We start from the raw sequence: 19349 nt of genomic DNA on the forward strand, positions 1-19349 counted from the left end.
AATGTCTATCCTATGCCACGTTCATTGTTCTTTGTAAATATGATGCAACAGTAGACAGTTTCAAGTGTCCAATTTCTATCAGATATTGAGCTTCTCAAAAGATCTAAAAAGAATGTATTTGTGTACCTTGGCCCTCAGCTCAAAAATACAAATTAGCATCTTTCCTCAAGATAACTGTCTTTCCATATGGTAAGTCAAATGTCAAAGAAAAGAATATATATAAAACAGAAAGAAACTTCCACATGGGAAAAATATATTAAAAACAAAGATTCCAAGACTTACCAAGCGGGAAAGCGCCGGCAGACAGGCACATGAACAAAACACACACACAGAATTATGAGCTTTCGCAACTGGCAGTTGCTTCGTCAGGAAGGAAGGAAGGAGAGGGAAAAATGAAAGGATGTGGGTTTTAAGGGAGAGGGTAAGGAGTCATTCCAATCCCGGGAGCGGAAAGACTTCCCTTAGGGGAAAAAAAGGACAGGTGTACACTCGCACACACACACACACACACACACACATATCCATCTGCACATACACAGACACAAGCAGACATATTTAAAGGCAAAGAGTAAGGGCAGAGATGTCAGTCGAGGCGGAAGTACAGAGGCAAAGAAGTTGTTGAAAGACAGGTGAGGTATGAGTGGCGGCAACTTGAAATTAGCGGAGGTTGAGGCCTGGCGGATATCGAGAAGAGAGGATATACTGAAGGGCGAGTTCCCATCTTCGGAGTTCGGATAGGTTGGTGTTGGTGGGAAGTATCCAGATAACTCTGACGGTGTAACACTGTGCCAAGATGTGCTGGCCGTGCATCAAAGCATGTTTAGCCACAGGGTGATCCTCATTTCCAACAAACACTGTCTGCCTGTGTCCATTCATGCGAATGGACAGTTTGTTGCTGGTCATTCCCACATAGAAAGCATCACAGTGCAGGCAGGTCAGTTGGTAAATCACGTGGGTGCTTTCACATGTGGCTCTCCCTTTGATCGTGTACACCTTCCGGGTTACAGGACTGGAGTAGGTGGTGGTGGGAGGGTGCATAGGACAGGTTTTACACTGGGGGCAGTTGCAAGGGTAGGAGCCAGAGGGTAGGGGAGGTGGTTTGGGGATTTCATAGGGATGAACCAAGAGGTTACGAAGGTCAGGTGGACGGCGGAAAGACACTCTTGGTGGAGTGGTGAGGATTTCCTGAAGGATGGATCCCCTTAAAACCTTCATGAAATCCTCCCTACTCCACCAAGAGTGTCTTTCCGCCGTCCACCTGACCTTCGTAACCTCTTGGTTCATCCCTATGAAATCCCCAAACCACCTCCCCTACCCTCTGGCTCCTACCCTTGCAACCACCCCCGGTGTAAAACCTGTCCTATGCACCCTCCCACCACCACCTACTCCAGTCCTGTAACCCGGAAGGTGTACACGATCAAAGGGAGAGCCACATGTGAAAGCACCCACGTGATTTACCAACTGACCTGCCTGCACTGTGATGCTTTCTATGTGGGAATGACCAGCAACAAACTGTCCATTCGCATGAATGGACACAGGCAGACAGTGTTTGTTGGTAATGAAGATCACCCTGTGGCTAAACATGCCTTGATGCACGGCCAGCACATCTTGGCACAGTGTTACACCGTCCGAGTTATCTGGATACTTCCCACCAACACCAACCTATCCGAACTCCGGAGATGGGAACTCGCCCTTCAGTATATCCTCTCTTCTCGATATCCGCCAGGCCTCAACCTCCGCTAATTTCAAGTTGCCGCCACTCATACCTCACCTGTCTTTCAACAACTTCTTTGCCTCTGTACTTCCGCCTCGACTGACATCTCTGCCCTTACTCTTTGCCTTTAAATATGTCTGCTTGTGTCTGTGTATGTGCGGATGGATATGTGTGTGTGTGTGTGTGTGTGTGTGTGTGTGTGTGTGTGTGTGTGTGTGTGTGTGTGTGTGTGTGTGTGTGTGTGTGTGCGAGTGTACACCTGTCCTTTTTTTCCCCTAAGGGAAGTCTTTCTGCTCCCGGGATTGGAATGACTCCTTACCCTCTCCCTTAAAACCCACATCCTTTCATCTTTCCCTCTCCTTCCCTCTTTCCTGAAGAAGCAACCGTTGGTTGCGAAAGCTAGAAATTCTGTGTGTGTGTTTAATCCGTTTCCAGACACATGTTCATAGGACCTTTTTTCCTCCATTTCCAGTGAGAATGTGACCCTGCAGTTTGTTGGTTTTATCGATGTTCACCCTGTACATAGTTTTTAAACCAATCCTCAGCCTGGCCTTTTATTCAAAATAATAGGTATATACTTTAAAACGTATACTGTACTTGACTTAATATTTAGTAATACACCTAGAACAGGGGGGCCTGCGCCCAGAATAATTTTACCCTGCTTACCCCACTGACCCTCCCTCCTTAATGCTGGCCCTGCCTATTGATCATGCAGTGCAACTAGAAGAGTTTTGACAATATTTCTGATAAGCTGTACAGCATTTTTATCATGCCGCTCATGGCATTTGCACGATTGGCACAGATATCAGTGCAGTTGTCCCATGATGTTTTATCCTCTCCAAGAAAAGAATTTGTGAAACCATGTATTCCAATTCTAGTGGTACATCCTCCAGTGACATGTTTTTGTGCTGGTACCTATAATAATTAACACAACAGTCCAACTAAATTGTTAGATTCATTCTGAGATTCAAGTGTACAAAATATTATGAAGCTAGGAATAAAACTGTCAAGTCTCACCTTTATGATGGTAGACAGCAGAGCGATTGTTGTGGAACCAGTAAGGGCACAGTGTGGGATGGGCAACAGTGGCTCTCAATATAGAACCTGCTGTCTGCAACATTTGCCAGCTGTCCTCTGATACCTACAATCTTATTCATTGTGTCATTGGTATCAAATACCCAAATTAGTAAGTGGAAGTGATGGTTATTTGTTATTCTATTAAATTTAGTTTAATAGAAGCATTAATTTTGATTGCAGCTTCTCAAAGTCACTTCCTTTAATGTTATGAAGAAAAGCACATGTATTTCACAGAACCCTTGAGTGATCCCTACAGAACCCCTTGGTTCCATGGAATACAGTTTAAGAAAATCCATTACACAACACTAACCAGAAGGGTCCCAAAACACCTTCCTGGGGCACACCTGAAGTTATTTCTACATCTATCAGTGACTGCATCCTTCCTACCAAGAAATACTCGGTCCAGCCGTGAAATCCACTTGATGTCCCAAATGATTGTACCTTTGATGATATGTGTATGTGTGGCAATGAGTCAAATGCTTGTCAGAAATAGAGAAATGCTGCCTCTATCTGACCGCCTCGTCCATGGCTTTCAGGATGTTACATGAGAAAATTTCAAATTAGGTTTTGCATTATGAGTGTTTTTGGGTTCCATTCTGGATAGCATGGAGGATTTCATTCTGTTCGAGATACATTTGAGCTCATAATATGTTCTAAGATTCTACAGTGAATATATGTCAAGGATACTGGATGTTATTTTTGAGGGTCACTTCTGCTACCCTTCCTCTAAACAAAAGTTGCTTTTGCTTTCTTCCAATGATTGGGAATGGTATTTTGATCAAATGATCTGTGGTAGTTTATGGTTTAAAGAGGGGCTAACTCAGCCAAAAACTCAGTATGGAATATGAAATGATATTTCTCTGTTGCTGAGCCAGTTCCAGTGATTTTAACTATTTATCAACATTACTGACACTAATATCTACATTATTCACCATTTCTTTAGTGTAAGGATTGAACTGGGACAGGAATCCTGGATTTTTCTTTGTAAAGGAACATTTGAAAATTGAGTTAATCATTTTTGCTATTTCTGTGCTATCATCACCAAAGGTCTAAGTGTTGCATCTTTGACTAATAATCAAAATGTCTTGCGTCCCAGGTTTGAATCTAGCCACTGCTTAAATTTATAATAAAAGCTGTCAGCAATAGCAGCTGAATACTTCTGGAATAAGAAGTGACCACTGTCTTGCCAGTGGCTTTGTCAAAGAGCGTGGAGGAATGTACAGAGGCTCAGGGCACTCTTTTGCTCTTGGGTTCTCCACTGCCAAAATATTCCGAATGTACAGAGGCTCAGGGCACTCTTTTGCTCTTGGGTTCTCCACTGCCAAAATATTCCAGGTTGGTCCCCATTCATATCTCCAAAATGGGACTGCCAAAGGGGAGGAGATAATGAGAAACATGTGGAATAACCCATGAAATTATAACATTCTACAAGGCAGCATGGAATGTTAGAAGTATGAATACAGTAGGAAAGCAACAAAATCCGAAAAAGTAGAATGCAAAGTCTCAATCTAGGTATATTGATGGGTCAGTGAAGTGAAATGGAAAGACAATAAAGACATCTGGGCATACAAATACAAAGGACAAAGAAGGGTAAAACAACATATATAAGTAGCAGCATAAAATTTTATTATGGGAGTAGGATTCATTATGAATAGAAAAGTAGGGCAGAGATTGAGCTACTGTGAGTGGTTCTCATGTGATCTGACTGCAAACCAACATAAACAATAATAGTTCATATATGTATATATATCACAAGCAGAAAGTGTAGAGCGAAAGTATATGAGGATACTGAATGGGTAATTCAGTATGTAACAGGAGAAGAAAGTTTAATAATCTTAGGGGATTAGAATGCAATTGTAGGGGACAGAAAAGAAGAATGAGATACAGGAAAAAATGGGTTTGGCAATAGGAGTGAGAGAGGACAAATACTAATTGGGATCTGAAATAAATTTTAGATATGAATAACGAATATTTTGTTCAAAAGTCACAAGCGGAGGATTCGGGAAAGACCCAAGACTCAGGAACATTACAGTTGTAGTATGTCATGGTTAGACAGATTCTGAAACCAGGTATTGACTGTAAAGCATACCCAGGAGCATGTATAGACTGAAGTTATAAATTAGTTATGATGAAGTTCAAGAAAATCATTCAGAAGAACTAGTGTGGAAGGAAGTGGGATATTGAAATACTGAGGAATAATGACATTTGTTTGAAGGTCACTAAGGATGTGAATGATTTGATAAGGAATATCAGAGGAGGCAGTTCAGTTGAAGAGGAATGGACATCTATATATTGGACAGACAAACATGGATAAAAGGAGGGGTTACTGTGAAGAAACATTGGATAATAGAAAAAATATGTCAGTTAATTGATAAAAATGTTCAGGGAAATGCAGTAACACAGCAATATAAATCATTTAGGAAATAAATAAATGAGGAGTTCAGAGTGGCAAAGGTGAAATTACTGCAGCAAAAATATGAAGAACTCAAAAATTGATCATTGGAAAGACTGACTCAGTATAATGAAAAGTTGGAAAACATTCAATGAATTAAAAATAATGGTGGTGACATTAAGATCTCAGTGAAATTGTACCATTGATTACAAAGGACAGAGAAGTGTAAAACAACATATATTACAACAGCTATATATGGAAGTCAAGGTTTTTTATGTGTTTTTTAACATCATTTTTTGCTGGCAGGAAATCTTCAAAAGGACTTTTGTAAGCATGTGCAGCACATGTTTATACAACATGGACAACTGTCTGTTGTTCTGCACCACAGACACACAATGGTGATAAAGATTTGCTCCACTCATAGAAAGTGTCCTAGGCTGGTTGAATGCAAGGGGTTTCTTCTGGATGAAAGGCAGCTTCAGGCATTTTAGAGAACAGTTTTGTTGCCAGCTGCACTTCCACTCACCGATGGTACTGAATTTAGTTTCCATGAGAGTCATGCCTGTGATGAGAGTGGGATGTCTTTATCTTAGCCTGCTTTGCGCCATAGGGAATACGTCATCCATTATTGGAAAGTCAGTGTTATTAGCAATCTTCTGGCATTCACACAGTAGCACACTCTTCTGTCTGATATTAGGAGGTGGGATGTGCCTCAAGAGAGGTAGATAGTATGTAGAGTAGATCATATTGACCCACTAAAAATACACATGGCCTCAATAAGCTGTATGTCTATCTATTAAGCCAGACAGGCACAGAGTACTCTGCTGCTGAGTATACCAATATGAATGATGATACCTGCAGAGTGTCTGCTAATGATCCCCAGCATAAGTCATAGAGTTATGGAGAATGTTGTTTCTGGTTTTGAGATTAGGAGATGTTTGTGTAAAATACTCCTAAAAAAAAGTGTCCAATCTAATGTGATCCCAAGGTATTTTGGATGCATGTTATGATAGACATCATTGGCTCTGTGTGCCACTGTATTGGACAGAAGAAAACATGTAACTTCTGTTTTATTCAAGGTTGGTTGTAACTACAATTTATATAAATAGTGGCTTAAGATGTTTAGATCAGAAGTTAGGGTTCAGTTGTTTCAAAGTTTTTGTGTTGGGTAGCCATTGCCCAGCTGTCTCCATAGCCAATCATTCTGGACTATGTTGGAGGAATATCAGGTATACATAAATTAAACAAGAGAGGAGCAAGGGAAGAGCCATGTGGTAAGCCATTATATTTTTGAGCAGCTAGTGTCATTTTCTGTAGTTACTGTAAATGTCTTTCCAGCTAACATGTTGTCAATTGGTTTTGTTGTCCTTTTGCATGGGACAAGTTGTAATAATTTGTGAAACAGTCCATGCCTCCAAAACATGTCATATGCTGCAATTAGATCAACAAGAGCAACTGATGTTTCCTGCTTCATTTGGTATCCTGCTTCACTAAATGCTATTAAAAATATGACTTGACCAGCACAGCTCCATCCTTTTAAGAATCCAGCTTCCTCAGTATGATTACTGGACTACTCTGATTGTATAGGATTCTTTCAAGGAACTTATAAATAGTGCCAATACTGAAACTGGGTGATAGTTCTTAGGCTGGTCTGAGACCTTGCCAGGTGTGAGTATTTCTATGATTTTTGATTGCTTCATTTTTTGTGGAACTGAACCAGATATCATAATGTCAGAGAAGAAATCTGCCAGCCATCTTTTTGCATAGTTCCCACTAGGCATAAGAAATTCTGGGTGGATTCCATCATTTCCCAGTGCCTTTCCTGGTTTTAAGATTTTAAGATCAGCAGAAATTCCAGATATAGAGAAAGTTCTTCAGAAGTCAGAGTGATCATTAGTGTTGTTTTTGAGCACTATAAGTTTCTGTTGGATGTATCTTGTATGAGTTTTATCCCTTGGTGCTGCTGATGTAAAAGTAACGCAATCCTATTAGCCAATATATGAGTGTTGTTCCTTACTATAATTTTGATTCCATCCAACTACCTTAGTAATGACCATGCTGTTCTACTTGATGTTTTAAAACTGATGTGACTCCACAGTCTCTGTCCTAGCTTTATAACAGGTCCAAAGTTTATAGCTGGAGAGTGCTGAGAAGAACTGTGTGAGTCCTTGTCTTGCAACAAATTCATTTTAGGTGGAGATCTTTGAGATGATCTGCTATCTCTGTTTCTTGGCTTTATATATTTGTATGGAGTGACTGTTCTTTAATGCCACTCAGAGAACACGTGTGACATGGTATGTCACAGACACGAACAGTCATTGTCTCCCACCTGATAGGTAAAAAGAGTGCACTGAAGATCTTCAGGTTGGGAGGACTTGCACAGATATAAAAAATAAGTTTTGCATCACCTCAGTTCTGAGACTTCCAGAACCTGTACAGAAAGTTGAAATAGAGTTCAACATAAACACCATGTCCACCCTTTTTATTGCTCATGAAAACCACACTTTGCATGCTGTACCACCATACAGCAAGACCTTCAGAGGCTGTGGTCCAGATTGCTGTACACACTAATACCTCTACTACCCAGTAGCATGGCCTCTTGCAGTGATGCATGCCTGTATTTGTCATGGAATACTATCCACAAGTTCATCAAGGCACTGTTGATCCAGATTGTCCCACTCCTCAACAGCCATTTGGCGTAGATACCTCAGAGTGGTTGGTGGGTCGTGTCATCCATGAACAGCCCTTTTCAATCTAGCCCCGGCATGTTAGATAGTGGTCATGTCTGGAGAACATGCTGGCCACTCTAGTTGAGTGATATCATTGTCCTGGAGGAAGTCATTCACAAGATGTGCATGATGGGGGTGTGAATTGTGGTCCATGAAGATGAATGCTTCGCCAATATGCTGACTATATTCATGTATCGTACAGCCATTATGGTACCTTCTATGACCACGAGCTGCATACATTGGCCCTACATAATGCCACCCAAAAACAGCAGGGAACATCCACAGCATTGCCCTCGCTGATCAGTGTGTCTAAGGCATTCAGCCTGGCCAGGTTGCCTCCAAACACACCTCTGACGATTGTCTGATTGAAGGCATATGCAACACTCATTGGTGAAGAGAACATGATGCCATTCCTGAGTGGTCAATTTGGCATGTTGCTGGGCCCCTTCTGTACCACACTGCATGGTGTAATGGTTGCAAAGATGGACCTTACCATGGACGTCGGGAGTGAAGTTGCACACAGTTTGAGTCATAACACAATGTCCAGTGGCCCCATGAAAAGCATTATTCAACATGGTGGCATTGCTGTCAGGGTTCTTCCGAGCCATAATACGTAGTTGGCAGTCATCCACTGCAGTAGTAGCCCTTGGGCAGCCTGAGTGAGGCGTGTCATCAACAGTACCTGTCTCTCTGTATCTCCTCCATGACTGAACAACATCGCTCTGGTTCACTCCTAGACACCTGGACACTTCCCTTGTTGAGAGCCCTTCCTGGCACAAAGTAACAATGCAGACACGATCAAACCATGGAATTGACCATCTAGGCATGGTTGAACTACAGACCACATGAGCCATGTACATCCTTCCTGGTGGCATGACTGGAACTGATTGGCTGTTGGACCCCTCTATGTAATAGGTGCTGCTCAAGCATGATTGTTTACATCTTTGATCAGGTTTAGTGACATCTATGAACAGTCAAAGGGACTGTGTCTGTGATATAATATCCACAGTCAACATCTATCTTCAGGAGTTCTAGGAACTGGGGTGATGCAAAACTTTTTTTGATGTGTGTATGATCATGCGACAGGAGTAGAAATTGTTGTTGATGTGGAAAACACAAGGGGTTTGTTAGGTCAGAACTTAAAAGAACACTGGAAGATGTGTGATCAAATAAAGCAGAAGGGATAGACAACATACCACCAGATTTCTAAAATTATTTGGAAAATGGCAACCAAATGACTATGGTGTAGATTGTATGAGTGTGGCAATATAGCAACAGACTTTCAGAATAGTATCATTCACAGAATTCTGTAGGTAACAAGGGCAGATAATTTTGAGAACTATCACACAATCTTCTTAACAGCTCATGTATCCAAACTGTTGACAAGAATAATATACAGAATAATGGAAAATAAAGCTGAGGATCTGTTAGATGCTGATCAGTTTGGGTTTAGAAATGGCAGTGGCACTATGGATGCAGTTGTGATGTTGTGCTTCACAGCCTATGCTATCTGATTCCTTCCTACCAACACCAGCTTTTCTGAATTGTGCAGGTGGGAACTCTCCCTGTGATATGTCACACGTTCCATTATCCTTCTGCCCTCAGCTTTTGTTAGTCATTGTCCTTTACCCACCTATCCCCTTCCCTGTTCCCAATACAGAACTACACAGTAGTGATTCATGAAAAGAATGCCTCCTTTCCTCCAGAGACTCCCACCCAAGTTCCTGAAGCGTTTCCATAACACTTGCATGATGATCAAACCTACCAGTAACAAATCTAGCAGCCCTCCTCAGAATTGCTTCTATGTCCTCCCTCAACCTGATCTGATAGGGATCCCAAACACTCAAGCAGTACTCAAGAATAGGTTGTATTAGTGTTTTATAAGAGGTCTCCTTTACAGATGAACCATATCTTCTCAAAATTCTACCAATGAACCGAAGACGACTATCCGCCTTCCCCACAACTGCCATTACATATCGCTCTGCAGTGTTACACCCAAATATTTAAACATTAGTGGTGTAGCGCTTGACACAGTCACGCCGGAGTATTCAAACATTATGGGATTCTTTTTCCTTTTCATCTGTGTTAATGTACATTTATCTATATTTAGAGTTAGCTGCCATTCTTTACACCAATCACAAATCCTGTCCAAGTCATCTTGTGTCCTCCTACAGTCACTCAATGATGACACCTTCCCATACATCACAGCTTCATCAGCAAACAGCCGCATATTGCTATCCACCCGATCCAAAAGATCATTTATGTAGACAGAAAACAACAGCAGACCTACTACACTTCCCTGGGGCACTTCAGATGATACCCTCACCTCCGATGAACACTCACCATCAAGGACAACGTACTGGGTTCTAATACTTAAGAAATCTTCGAACTACTCACATATTTGGGAACCAATCCCATATGCTCGTACCATAGTTAGGAGTCTGCAGTGGGGCACCGAGTCAAACACTTTCCAGAAGTCAAGGAATATGGCATCCATCTGATACCCTTCATCCACTGTTCCCAAGATATCATATGAAAAAAGAGCGAGTTGCGTTTCACAGGAGCGATGCTTTCTAAAGCCGTGCTGATGCATGGACAGCAACTTCTCTGTCTCAAGTAAATTATTATATTTGAACTGCGGATATGTTCGAGAATCCTGCAACAAACCAATGTTAAGGATATTGGTCTGTAATTTTGTGGATCTGTCCTTCTATCCTTCTTATATACAGGCGTCACCTGTGCTTTTTTCCAGTCACTCGGGACTTTACGTTGGGCAAGAGATTCGCGATAAATGCAAGCTAAGTAAGGAGCATGTGCAGTAGAGTACTCTCTGTTAAACCAAATTGGAATCCCATCAGGGCCTGGTGATTTATTTATTTTCAATCCATTCAGCTGCTTCACAACCCCAGAGATATCTATCAGTATGTCCTCCATATGGGAATCTGTAGAAGACTCAAACGGCAGTATGTCAGAAGACTGTCTCACCCATGATAATGTGGGAATAAGAGACCTACAAGTATCTGGACACTAACTTTGGTTCCACTAAGAGCTTTACAAATGAGTAGTATTTTATTGGGTTTAGTAGAGACCTTTCGATAAGATTTTTGTATAGTAGTTGTGCTCCTCTCTTGACACTTAAATGCATTTTATTCGGCATCACTGTCTGTAACCTTATCCCATATTTTATGGAGTATAAGGCAATATGGACTAAAAGATGCACCTTAATTTTTAAGGAATTTTGTAAATAATATTTTTCCCGTGCTTATTCTAAGTTTGCAAACCCATACCAAAAAATTTCTTGGTTTATAAAACCAAACTGACCTTTAAGATCCCTTCTTCTTTTTCCTCTTCATCGTCATTGTTGTCCTCTTCATATACCAGGGGTAGACGTATTAAACCGGAATGTGATTGCAATAATTACACATCTGTATTTTGAAACTGCTGAACAATATTTTACTCGGAATAATCTCCACTGCTGTTTATATATTTTTCCCACCTCTCCAGAAGGCTATGAATGCCACACCAAAATAACAGTTCTTCTTTTGAAGTGAAACAGTCAGTGAGCCACTTTTGCACATTTTCATACAAACTGAAGCATTGTTCCATGAGAGTGTGCCCCAGTGACGAAAATAGATGCTAATCAGATGGAGCTAAGTGCAGAGAATAAGCTGCATGCCCCAGCATTTCCCACCTGAATGCCTCAATCATTTCCCTAACCCATTTTGCTATGTGTAATGGGCCTTATCATGGAGCAATATGACTTTGTGTTGCCTTTTCCCATATACCAGTCATTTATCACATAATGCTTGATTTAAATTGATCATTAGCTGTTAGCAGCAATCAGTGTTAACAGTTCCACCAGATTGTAGCACCTCGTAATAAATGACACCCTTCTGATACCACCAAACAGACATCTTTACAAAGTTATTTGATCTTGCAGTGGATGTCAATGGTTTGCCTGGCTCATCCATGATTTACAATGCTTAAGATACTCAAAATGTATCAGTTTTTCACTGCTTGTCACTATTCAATGGAGAAATGACTTACTTTTGTATCTGGTGAGCAGTATCTCACAAATGGTCTTTTGATTTGGTTGCTGTCTTTCATTTAGTTCATGTGGAACTCATTTTCCCACTTTCTGCACGTTTTCCACAGCTTTCAACTGAAGAGAAAAAGCTTTGTGGGTCACAATCAGTTGTTCTGCAAGTTCATGTGAGTTTAGAGTATCATCTTCATCTAACAAGGCCTGCAATTCGTTGTGTTGGAACTTTTTGGTTTTCCACACTCATCTTTTCTCACATAAAAATCACCACTTTTGAATTTTTTGAACTATTTGAAACACTGTAGTTTCCCAAGAGAATGTTTATCAAAAGCTTTGACAAGCATTTGATGCAATTCTGCAGCAACTTTCTTCAAATGATGACAGATAACCAATGCTGTCCACAAATCGTAGTTCTTAGTTGACATGTATATCAGTTTGAAACAGACAACGATCTATGAAACTTGGGGCACTGATTAATATGCACCTGTTAGCTGTTAAAGGAAGCAGATGGCACTGCAGACATGGTGTCATGGCGCCTACACTGACAGCTAACAGCACTGTGGCTAATACCATCTCTAGGAAAATTGCGGTTTTATGCTTCTACACCTGGTGTATGAGGGTCTTCAATGCCATAAAGAGGTTTACACAGTCCACTCTTCTTAAGGTCAGATGTAGGGCAAAATTGAAAAAAAAAAAAGGAAAAAGATTTTTTTATTTTTTCTTTAAGAATAACATCTCAAAGTTTCATAACTGAATTCTGGCTAGAAATATGTTTTAAAAATCCTTGTTTGGATGTCTGCACCTCTCATGCCCCCTCTTTCTATGCTGTGATTCACACCTTCTCTACACTAGAAAATTTTTGTGCATTGTTTTTTCATTCGCAAAATCAAAACAAACTGTAGATAAGTCTAGAAGGCTGTGAGAAAGAGTGTGTTTCCTTTGTTTATAATGTATTTTTTTAATACTGTGTGTTAGGAACTTATTTCAGGTTTCAGTTTTGCCTATACCAATTTGTTTTGCTTGAAATGGGTCATAACAGTGGACACATATTCATAAAAGTGAGGAAATATCGAATTTCGCATGTAAGAGTTACAGGAAATATAACTAACAGTGTTACAAATGCTGCTGATAAGTGTGAAGAAAATTTTTGACAAAATCACTGAGTTCATTGATGAAAAAGACTAATGAAGGAAAGGTGTACTGGCCAAAGATGAGTTTTGCAGTGGATTTAGATTGATTGACAGACTTCTCATACTGAGAAAGAAATGAAAACCAGGAAATTACAACCTGGAAAGCTACTGGGAGGTGTCAACAGACTGGCAGAGAAGGGAATACACACTTTACAAATATATTATGGAAAAGCTATCAGGGATAACCTACATTGTGTGAAAACAATGCAGCAAGCCATGTCATCAATTTTCATTCATGAGCTTTCCACAGGTGATAATCCACAACATTCCATTTGTGACATACTGTGGTGCAAATATCTTAAGGCAAAAGGAATGGAAGTTAATAACCCACAAACATGGTTTGCCACTTGCTGTTTGAGATGTTATTAAACCAACTTTCAGCTACCCAGATCAGTCCTGAACTGCTGAAAATGGGAGAACATAGAATACAAATAAGAGCTTCAACCACCTTATGTGGATGTGTTATCCAAAACCAACATATGTGTCCTCAGGTATACACTCGTGCACACACAAATATCCATCCACACATACACAGACACAATGTCTGCTTGTGTCTGTGTATGTGTGGATGGATGTGTGTGCGTGTGTGCGAGTGTATACCTGTCCTTTTTTCCCCCTAAGGTAAGTCTTTCTGCTCCCGGGACTGGAATGACTCCTTACCCTCTCCCTTAAAACTCACATCCTTTCGTCTTTCCCTCCCCTTCCCTCTTTCCTGAAGAAGCAACCATTGGTTGCAAAAGCTTGAATTTTGTGTGTATGTTTATGTTTGTCTGTGTGTCTATTGACCTGCCAGCACTTTTCTTTGGTAATTTACATCATTTTTGTTTTTAGATGCATTTCATATTGAGGTATACCTCTGAATCTCATATGCTGAATGTAATCATTCAACTTGTGTTAGTTGCCCTTTGTATTTTGGTAATCATTGTTGCTACAACTGACACATGGTCAACTATATCCATTTCAGTGTGGACATTCTTGTTGCCATATGATCTGATATACACTGCCTGATAAAAATAAAAATAATTGAAGTACCCAGAAGAGGAGGAAATTAAATGAAACTTCATGGGTTGAGAGTGCATGTGCCGTTATTATAGTGATTATAAAATTGAGTCAAATTTATGAAGTACTTGTTGGCATGAGCCTATGTATCAGTATGACGGTGTCGATTGATTCAGCTGGGAAGAGTGCTATCAAGCAGCCATATCCTCCTCTGACACAAGTTGGCCCACAACTGTTGCAGCTGGCCCTCAATATCTGGGATACTGACACCAGGACAGAGATGATGTACAAGCTGCTCCCACAAATGTCCTATCAGGGACTGATCTGGGAATCATGCTGGTCACAGGAGTACTTTAAGTCATGCAGACAGTTCATAGAGACTTGTGTCATGTTGGGATGAGGATCATCCTTTTGAAAAATGGCACCCTGATACTGTCAGCCGAGAGATAACACATGAGGATTCAGGATATCTGTAATGCTGAAACAGAGCAACTTGGAGTCTCCCATCTGCTCATATTACACCACTACTAGTAACTAATATTTTCTGTCTTTATTTTCTGTTTGAATTTCTGTAACATATATATGTAATATAGGCATGAATCTATCCAGTTAGCAGTTCCATTTGAGTTAATTATTTTAGTAGAATCTCATGTCAGCCAATTGCAAATATGTAATTAGTTTCGTTTGAAACCAAGTTTTTAAAAGTTGTTCCTGTTTGAGAGTTCTCCTACAGTACCTAATGGGGAAAACATTTTGAGTAAATAGATAGATTTGATAACAGTGGAATAACTTATAAACAAAACTGAGATTGAGACTTTATAGTATAGTATTTCTATTTTACTGAAACAAATTAACTTAATAGATAATTAATGTTAAATTTCAAACACACTCAGATTTCCCATTGCAAATTTTGCCATAGTGTTTGTTAGATTCCAACTTTTAGCACCAAACTTATGTCGCTCTAAATTTCCTGGACTGAATGACACAGATCACTAAGTAATTAAGCCATTAATTAAGAATTAACTAAAATTGGCATAAACATTTACAAATAAAGCACCTGTGCTTGTTGAAAATGGGCTTTTTCCAATGTGGATGCATAACATGGATCCAGTTTATTTTTTTATTTTCATAAACCACCATATATGAAGATATAACTGCTGTCATAACATGTAGTCTATTTGAATTAGCAAAATCTATCCTAGCCATTGCTGTATGGAATACCATTGTTCACTGTACATTTGAACTGGTGATGACTAATTAACCCCTATCCTTTCATTCAGCTGGATAGTAAACTTTGTGGAAGACTAATATTTTATACCACAAAAAGATTCAGTGATACCTTGGTCTTCTATAGCACATTCACTAATTATGGGTGAGTAAAGTATAAAATTAATACCTCAAATTTTATTTACAGGAACGAGTCTCTATTGATAAAATAATTGCTTATCTCAAAGAGAACAAAATTGATCGTTACCCTGGTGGTGTCCCTACATCCCTTGATTATACTGGAGAACAGTGGGACTATCCAAATGCATGGCCACCACTGCAGGGTATAATTATACAAGGATTGGACCTGACAGAATACCCAAGAGCCCAGAAATATGCATATGAACTTGCACAGACATGGGTTCAGTCAAATTATAAGTCATATAAAACAGATGGATATATGTATGAAAAGGTAAGTAATCTGTCACTATTTATTAATTATAAAAGTTTCAAAAGATTATTATTTTTACATCTTCTAAAGAAATTGTAGTAGGAAAAAAATACTACAGTAGCAGTGGTTTTATGCAGCAGAGAAAATTTGTGAAATCCTCCAAAGTTTTGTATATGAATAACCACTTGAGATTGAATGATTTGTCCATCTGAATTATTTCAATAAAATCTTTGTGGTTTAAAAGCTGTGTCACTTTTAATGAAACATTCCAGCTATCAATAGCTGACTGCAAGAGCTGGCTTGGTGTTCTGCTTGTATAGATGGAATAACAGCACCTGGAACCTTTCAGAGAGGGCTGAAGTGACACATACACCAAAGGCAAGTTGAGCATCTCATAGCCACTCTGTCCTGCTGCAGAACAGTGATGTCAGGAGGTGCGAGGGGCTGGTGCATTTGAAGCTACCATTCTCACCTTACTACAAGCATCAAGCCTCCAATGCTGCTTTCACTCAATGTCCAATATGTGCTTCATAAACTGCAGTTGATTGCCTAGTTTCCTCAATAGTTGCCACAATAACCTCTTCAAAAATTTGAATGGAGCACCCAGGCTTACACAGCCATTGCATCTAGTGCTACTTGCCATCCCTCGGTGTCATTGTTCTAAGGAATACCACTTTTCACTCTATGTTTGAACTTATGACAATTAATACACCCCTGTTCTTTATACTGCATCTTGTCCAAGCAATCTCTCATGCTGCTTTCATTTACATCTTGGTGGATTTGAGTTATGTGCTACAACAAATACATCACCTCAGTTTCCCATCAGCACACTTATGCAAGTCAGTGTACAGCAACTCTACACACACTGACTGGTACCTGACTGCCAACAGTTTTCACACAAGAAAATGGTCATGAACACTTTAGTACACGGGACAAAGTTATATCTTATAATGACCAACTAGAGTCTGAATTTCAGAATTTGACGTGTATGCTCCTGGAAAATTGTTACAGGAAGGAAGAAGTTGCAAAAGCTTTCAGGTGCCATCAACAAAAGATGCCTCACGAATTGATCGAAGAGGTCAGGCCAGCTGCATTCCTTCTATATGGTGGAGCAACGATTAGCAAGATAGGAAACATGCTAAACAGACGTTGACTGCCTAAGTACTCCATCCAAAAATTACCTTGAGGAGTTAATCAGAGTAAAAACTCTTGGAGATAACATCTTAGACCTTCTTGTGACAAACACACCCAAAGTATTTGAATCATTTAGTGCAGAACATGGAATCAGTGCTCATAAGGCCATTGGAGCATCACTGAACACCTGTAAATAGCAGTACAAAGAATGGCAGGAAGATCTTTCTGCTTATGAAAAGTGACAAGAAACAGATCCCAGATTACCTGACTGGTTAGTAAAGAGATTTCATCTCCTGTACCAACAATATTGAGTATCAATGGGCAACATTAAAGAGCATTGCTGTGGTCAACATCTGCATTAGGAAACTGCTATGAAAACAAACAGAACTTTACTGCAATTTTAAATGTATCCTAAGCTTCACAGACACAAAAACCAAATGAAGCCAAAATTAGCATATGGAGAGAGCCATGTGTTAAGGCTTCAAAGAGTTTGGAAGTAAAATTTCTGGATACTGAAATTCTCTTCTGTAAGAACCAACATGGTTCCAAAAACATTATTTGTTTGAAACCCAGCTCCCTCTGTTTGTCCATGAGACACAGAAATCAATAGATACAGGCACGCAGGTAGATGCCTTGTGACTGGGCTGGAAAGCAAACAGGACACAACATGTTTTTCTGAACAGAAAGAAGTCTCAGATACAAAAGTAACTTTGGGTGACTCCAGGGGACTGTTATAGGACCATTACTTTTCACAATATGTATGTAAATAACCAACTAGGAAACACTGGATGTCCCATGAGGCTTTTCACAGATGTTGCTGCTGCATACAGATATGTTGTAATGTTAGGAAATAGTCCAAATAGCATGAGGTCCTGCAGAGGATTGACACACTGTGCTGGGAGTGGCAACTGATCCTCAACATAAACAAATGTAATGTATTGCCCATATGAAGATGGGGAGACCCATTATTGTATGATTACATGATTGCAGAACAATTACTGGAAGCAGTTACTTCCAGAAAATACCTAGGAGTGTGCATATAAGTCAGACGTGCCACCTGTCCCAATTTAAGTGGGAGACTCTAAATTTTTCCTTCTTCCTCCTGATCTCCTGACCATGGAGACTGAGCATCGGATTTTCAGAGCAGTTTCAATACTTACAGAATGACATTTTAACTCTACAGTGCAGTGTGCACTGGTATGAAACTTCCTGGCAGATTAAAACTGTGTGCCGGACCGAGACTCGACTTGGGGACCTTTGCCTTTCACTTTCACGGGCAAGTTGTCTACCGACTCAGCTACCCAAGCATGACTCACAACCCGCCCTCACAGCTTTACTTCTGCCAGTACCGTGTCTCCTACCTTCCAAACTTTACAGAAACTCTCCTGCAAACCTCCACCCCTCCATTCGACAATTTCATTCTTGACTCCCTTTCTATCTTTTACTGCCCCTCCCCCCCTCCCCTCCCCTTGCTTACCTGCTTATGTGATAAATTATTTATGGGAAATTGAAGTGCAATATAGGGGGAAACGATGCACCAGAGATGGCATCACATCACTGCTACAATACCATTGTCTGGAACATACGACCATTGTGTTCTCGGTTCTGCTGCACAATTTGTGTACTCTGTAGTAGTTGTTGGCTGTGTATCTTGGAGGTGTTTATTATTTTTCATGCAGAATGGTGAAGAAATATGATGCAGTGTTCAGAAATGTGTATAAGGAAGAGTTTCTTTATTTAAGTGAATCGAGGAAGAGACAAACTTATACATTTTGTAGTGAATGTAGATGTGACTTTTCAGTGGCTCATGGTGGAAAATGCGACATTCTTAAACATATGCAAACTGAAAAACACAAGGAGAATGTCCGTTGTCTAGAATGGAACAAAAAACTTAACTTCTCATGTAAACCACAAAATGTAGAATCTGTGACAAATGCTGAGGTTTATTTACCTCACTTATTGTAGAGCATAACTTGACTATTAACTGTGCCAACCATGCTGGGCCTTTGTTTTGCAAAATGTTTCCCAATACTGAAACTGTGAAACGATATGGGTGTACCAGAACAAATACAACCACTATCCTTACAGAAATGTGCATGGAGGAAAAAGCGAAAATTATTATGCACTTGTAGTCGAATCCATTCGCTATTGCTACCGATGGTAGTAATGAAACAGACTTTAAGTTAGATCCTATTGCCATATCGTTCTTCAGCCCTGAACTCCATGAAATTCAAAATTGCCTACTCTCTGCGCCTAATTTAAAATGGGATGCCACTGGGGCTAATATTGCTGATCTACTACTTTCAACCTTGCATGAATTTCGTATTCCAATAAAAACTGTCTGGCTTTTGGTGCCAGTAATGCTCCTGTAAAGGAAGGGCTAAAAAAGGGAGTGCCAGGATTTTTATAGCAAGA

At 40.0% G+C, this 19349-nt stretch overlaps 1 protein-coding gene across 1 annotated transcript in view; it reads left to right on the top strand.

The window, feature by feature from the left end:
* The window catches only part of LOC126272558 (trehalase-like), a 357199-nt gene that overhangs the window by 243427 nt on the left and 94423 nt on the right, over positions 1 to 19349 (top strand). Inside the window, exon 5 of the mRNA XM_049975480.1 lies at positions 15558 to 15821. Within this exon, the coding sequence (XP_049831437.1) occupies positions 15558 to 15821 (264 nt within the window). The remainder of the gene's footprint in view (positions 1 to 15557; positions 15822 to 19349) is intronic.

This window comes from Schistocerca gregaria, chromosome 5 (assembly GCF_023897955.1).
Source record: "Schistocerca gregaria isolate iqSchGreg1 chromosome 5, iqSchGreg1.2, whole genome shotgun sequence".
In the NCBI taxonomy this organism is placed as follows: domain Eukaryota; kingdom Metazoa; phylum Arthropoda; class Insecta; order Orthoptera; family Acrididae; genus Schistocerca; species Schistocerca gregaria.